This window comes from Lolium rigidum, chromosome 4, assembly GCF_022539505.1.
Source record: "Lolium rigidum isolate FL_2022 chromosome 4, APGP_CSIRO_Lrig_0.1, whole genome shotgun sequence".
NCBI classification, from domain to species: domain Eukaryota; kingdom Viridiplantae; phylum Streptophyta; class Magnoliopsida; order Poales; family Poaceae; genus Lolium; species Lolium rigidum.
Genome location: NC_061511.1, coordinates 61,118,338 through 61,123,224, shown reverse-complemented (window position 1 = coordinate 61,123,224; position 4,887 = coordinate 61,118,338). Strand labels below are relative to the sequence as shown.

Sequence of the window (4,887 nt, the reverse complement as noted above, 5' to 3'; positions counted from 1 at the left end):
TGTTTCTACAATAAAGCAAAAGCGGGATTTAAGATGAAACAGAACATAGAAGCCGGTCTAACGGCCTAGAACAGTTTGATCCAACTGCTAGGACCCGGGGATGGAAAGTTTTCAACCCCGAATTATTATCGGTGTTATATGTTGTTTCAAGTTTCTTAAGTCAGCTATGTAGTCTTTGGTCAATCTAATAATTTTGCATCATTGTTAAAAGACAAATAGTACAGAGTAATCACAGATGAAACCAACCTATTTAAAATGAAATAAAACAAAACAGTACACTAACAAATTAAAGTTCAGAAGTTTCTCATGTCAACGAATAAATGTACATCATTGTTAAAGTGCAACTAGTCCAGGAGCAGTATAAAAAGAGGGAAACCAATATATTAAAAACGAAATGAAATAACAAGGATTAAACCAACTAATTAAGTCCACCGGCCCTTGCACTTTGTTTAATCCTCATGAATGCACCCATGCATGCGGCCCGACTGAAATTCTAGGTCGCGCTGTTGGTGGCGAAGCAGACTTTCCTGACCTCGCCGGAAGCCCCAGTGAGAACGTCGATGCGGCCCATCTTCAACATGGCTCCTGCGAACCTAGCCATCCACGCGATGGGTCTTGCCGCGTTGTCGGCGACCATAGCCGCCGTGTCGTTGCGGCTCGTCAGCGTCTGGTCTGACGTGAACAGAACCTGCCTAGATGCCACGTTCTGGTAGAATGCATTGCTCAGCTTGTTCGGGTCCTGCGACACAAGGTTGTTGTTCACCAAGATCGATCCCCCGCCTTGCTGCGGGCACACGCTCCTCAGCACCGTCGCAAATGTGGCGTTCATGGTAGTATCGGCGGGGTACAACCTTGGTTTCACGAAGTTGCAGGATGTTTGGCCGAACGAGTGCGCGCCGGAGAGCGCCACAAGGTCGACGGCGTCAAGGCCCTTGTCGTTGAAGCTCTTGAGGAGATCCTCGAGCTGTGACGACGGCGAAGGCATGTGTTGGAACACCTCGCTGAACACGGAGAAGAGACCATCACGGCGGCCGGAGGGCATGCCGAAGGTGAAGCCACCGGAGGCGGTGGTGGAGTCGCGCGCCGCGAAGGCGAGGATGTCAGCGCAGGATACGACGCCCGGGCAGATGGCCTCTAGGGCGTCCTTGATCTTGTTCACGGCGTCGTATCCGCGCAGAGCGATTGCTTGCTTCTCAGTGTTCGGGTTGCTCGTGCTCCGGTCCAGCAGAATGGACGCATCACAACCCTGCAAAACTCCATTTGTAAATACTTTTGAAAAGCTATACTGGCCATGAAAAGTGGATTCGACTTCTGACAATTGCAAAGGAATTTCAGCATTTTAAACACGGATACACTCTCGTACCCTGACAAAGCAGTCGTGGAAGAAGAGTCGGACAAATGCGGCGCCCATGGTGGGGTCGTTGCTGATCAGGCCCTGGACGACGCCCCTCACCTTGTCCTCGGCACCCGGGCATGATGTGTTGTAGAAATTGTAGCGAAGCCCGCTGGCCATCGAGACGGAGCTCAGTGCGGCGGCCATGAACGCCATAAGCAGCATAATCTTGGATGTCGTGGCCGTCGACATGTTTACGTACTATTCGTGTGTATGTTTAAGAAAAGAGACTTGCAAGGAATGTTTGATGGTGACAATGGTGTAGTTGCTACGACTATTTATAGATCAAGGATTGACAACACGAGAGGAATAAAAGACTTTAGCCGCGGACGGTCTGTTAATTATGAATGGATTGAATGATTAGGAGGTTACGTTACCATAAGTTCAGTTCAATTATTTGCAGCTAGACGTGTTGACATTGACGCAGGATATGGTACTTTTCCCTTTAGCATTAGGGAAGTGAAATTAAAATTAATCTGGCTGGTTACTTAGTTACTCCCTCCAATTTAAATAAGTGTTGGTGGCTTAGTAGGTAATACAGATATAGTACCAAGCTTCTATTAAATCCACTGTTCAAAAAATCGTCCGATTCAACGATTAATCGCCCGATTAATCCCTATTCAGTGGTCACCGATTAGCCGATAAACTCATTTATCGCTCGATTAACTCATTTATCGCCCGATTAATCGCCCGATTTGCCTATTAATCATTAATCGTCAGCCGACCGAGTTGACCCCGATAAGAGATTTCCTCAACATTGATTAAATCACCGACACTTACTCCCCCTGATCCAAAATAAGCCCTGAAGAATGTTTCAATGTGTATTTGTATGATACTTCCGTCCGTTTCAAATTAATTGTCGCTGATTTACAACAAATTAGTACTATGTCATCAACAACTAATAAAGAAGTAGGTTGATTGTTTTGTTAGTTTCCCTACCATCAATGTTATTTCTAACAAGATAAATATTTTAAATGCACAATGGCATCTCTGCATGCCTCGGTTTGGCTTGTACTACTACCTCATATCACCAATAAGTGCACTTCTAATTTTGACGACCTAGGGATACGCGTAAGAAAATATTAGTATATATGACATCATATTGTTATATTATGAATGGCAAACTCAGAGCACAACCAAATGCTGACGCTACTTAGATGGAGAGGGCGACTCTGATTGCTCAGCAGCGTGATAGTCTTCAGACTCAAGGTAAGACAATGTCCACAACCTCATCATTTTATGTGTTTTCGGATGAAGAAATTATCATTAGGGCTAAGGCTATTGGGATATCTATGGGGGACACAATAGAGTCTGAACGTCATGCAACGAGTTTAATCAAGGACACTGAAAAACAACGAGTTTTAACTTTTCTAAATAATGATAATCAACAAGTTGAAGCTACTGATAATTTACCTCTATGTCTAGAGGTTAGTCGAGCTTCTATTCTCTGTAAGGATCTAGATGATTTTTCAGAGGAAAATTTTGATGAACATGTGGACCTATTGGTCTCCCACCCGGTAGTTAAACACACAAGTAAAAAAAAGTCTTACAACAAGGCTAATATTCGGAGAAGTGACAGACTAAGAATAAAAAGGAATAATAAAAAAAATGATGGAGGGTTTAAGGGGTATGACTTAGAATAGTGAAGGCTTTAGAGATCCAGGGAAACATATGTTTGTTACCGACACAATTAAGGAGTATCGGTTAGATTTTATTGCTCTCTTGGATACATGGCAATCAAATTTTTCTTTGCTCTTTCACTAGTAGGAAAAAGCTCATTAGTGGCGCACCAAAAAGCTATTATGTGGCGCATGGGCGGTGCGCCACTGAATTCTCGCCACAAAAATAAGAATTTTGTGGCGCACCTGCCCATGCGCCACAGAAAGTCTTATTTCTGTGGCGCACTGGCGGGTGGTGCGCCACATAAATTTTTTTTGAATTTTTTTTAGAAAATGGCGGCCAGATCTAGATCTAGATCTAGGGCCACCAATTTTTTTTTTGAAATTTTGCTGGAATGTCGCCGGAGGTGGGTGGTTGGGTGGGTTGGGTGGGTGGAGGAGGAGGCCGGCCGGAGGAGGTGGTGGAGTAGGAGGAGGAGGAGGTGATGGTGGTGGTGGTGGTGGTGGTGGAGGAGGTGGAGGAGGAGGAGGAGGTGGTGGTGGTGGAGGAGGATGAGGAGGTGGTGGAGGAGGTGGTGGTGGAGGAGGAGGTGGTCACCGGAGGAGGAGGAGAAGGTGGTGGTCGCCGGAGGAGGAGAAAGTGGTGGTCGCCGGAGGAGGTCAGGGGAGGTGGTCGCCGGAGTATGAGGAGGAGGCCGGCCGAAGGAGGTGGTGGAGGAGGAGAGGAGGAGGAGGAGAAGTTTGCATCTAAGGAGGAGGAGTGAGGAAAAGTGAGGAGAAGTGGAGGAGAAGTGAGGAGAAGTGGAGGATAAGTGAGGAGAAGTGGGGAGTAGTGCAGGAGAAGTGAGGAGAAGTGAGGAGAAGTGGAGGAGGGCGGCAGAAAATTCAAATTTCGGGGCTTAATTCTGTGTCGCATGGGCACTTGGTGCGCCACAGAATTTTTTTTTCGAATTTTCTATTTTGCAGCAAAAAATCTTTATTTTGCCGTAACTTTTTGCTCTTTTCGAATTTTGGGATTCTAAAAATTGTCCAACCGTGAATTCGAATGTAGATTTTTCGTGGGAACATTTTGATATATTGTGCGTTTTTTTCGAGTTCGTATGCAACCAGAAATCCAGTTTGACGATTTGACCATGCAATTTTGCAAAATAAGTCGAAATTTATTTTTGTTAATTTTCAGTGGTGCTAGATGACATAATACATGGGCACCTTGAAGGATTTTATTTTTTGAATTTTCTATCTATTTCTTTTATTTTTTACAGAGGTCAAAAAGGCGATCGGGGGGGGGGTTGCGTGGGGAGCAAAAAAGTCTTCTGTGGCGCATGGACCTCACGTGCGCCACAGGAAGCCTTAATTCTGCGTCGCACCAGGACCAGTGCGCCACATAATACCCTATTTCTGTGGTGCACCGAGGCCAGTGCGCCACAGAATTAGCGAAACCAATGATTGGAGGTGGCAGGGTGTGGGCCCCATCTTATTTCTGTGGCGCATATGTAGCTAGTGCGCCACAGAAATAAGATCTCATCTATAAGGCTTTTCCTACTAGTGTTTTTATCTGATCTAGCCGGGGATCATGATTTTGTGTGGTTCTGTCTTCCACCTCATGGTCCATCGGGGGGATTCTTATTGGAATTAATGCTCAAACCATGTTGGTTAAAAAATTAGATAATGGTGATATTTGTGTAAAACTCCATATTCGATTTTAATTAGATGGGCTCGAATGGATTTTGGTCCCTGTTTATGTGGTTGCTCAAGATGCTCATAAGGCCGAATTTCTATCCGAACTAGAGTGCGTATGTGTGAAGATGAAACCTTACCAATTTTAATATTTTGCGCAGAAAAGAAGATAAAAGCAAAAATAATTTTAATCCATGT

The 4,887-nt window shown here is 45.0% G+C and overlaps 1 protein-coding gene across 1 annotated transcript; it reads right to left on the bottom strand.

Annotated features, from left to right (window-relative positions):
* Positions 1-493: 493 nt before the first annotated feature.
* LOC124707732 (peroxidase P7-like) lies at positions 494-1,585 on the bottom strand. Its single transcript, XM_047239410.1, has 2 exons — positions 1,364-1,585; positions 494-1,246 (listed from the first exon to the last, which is right to left on the bottom strand). Exons 1-2 carry the CDS (start codon positions 1,583-1,585, stop codon positions 494-496), a joined length of 975 nt encoding a protein of 324 aa, XP_047095366.1.
* Positions 1,586-4,887: the final 3,302 nt, after the last annotated feature.

What these genes read in the sequence shown, in the direction of transcription:
- LOC124707732 (XM_047239410.1), bottom strand. Translation starts at nt 1,585, where the DNA reads ATGTCGACGGCCACGACATCCAAGATTATGCTGCTTATGGCGTTCATG. An exon ending in TCCACGACTGCTTTGTCAGG is followed by an intron (nt 1,247 to 1,363) that starts GTACGAGAGTGT and finishes GGAGTTTTGCAG; the next exon opens with GGTTGTGATGCGTCCATTCT.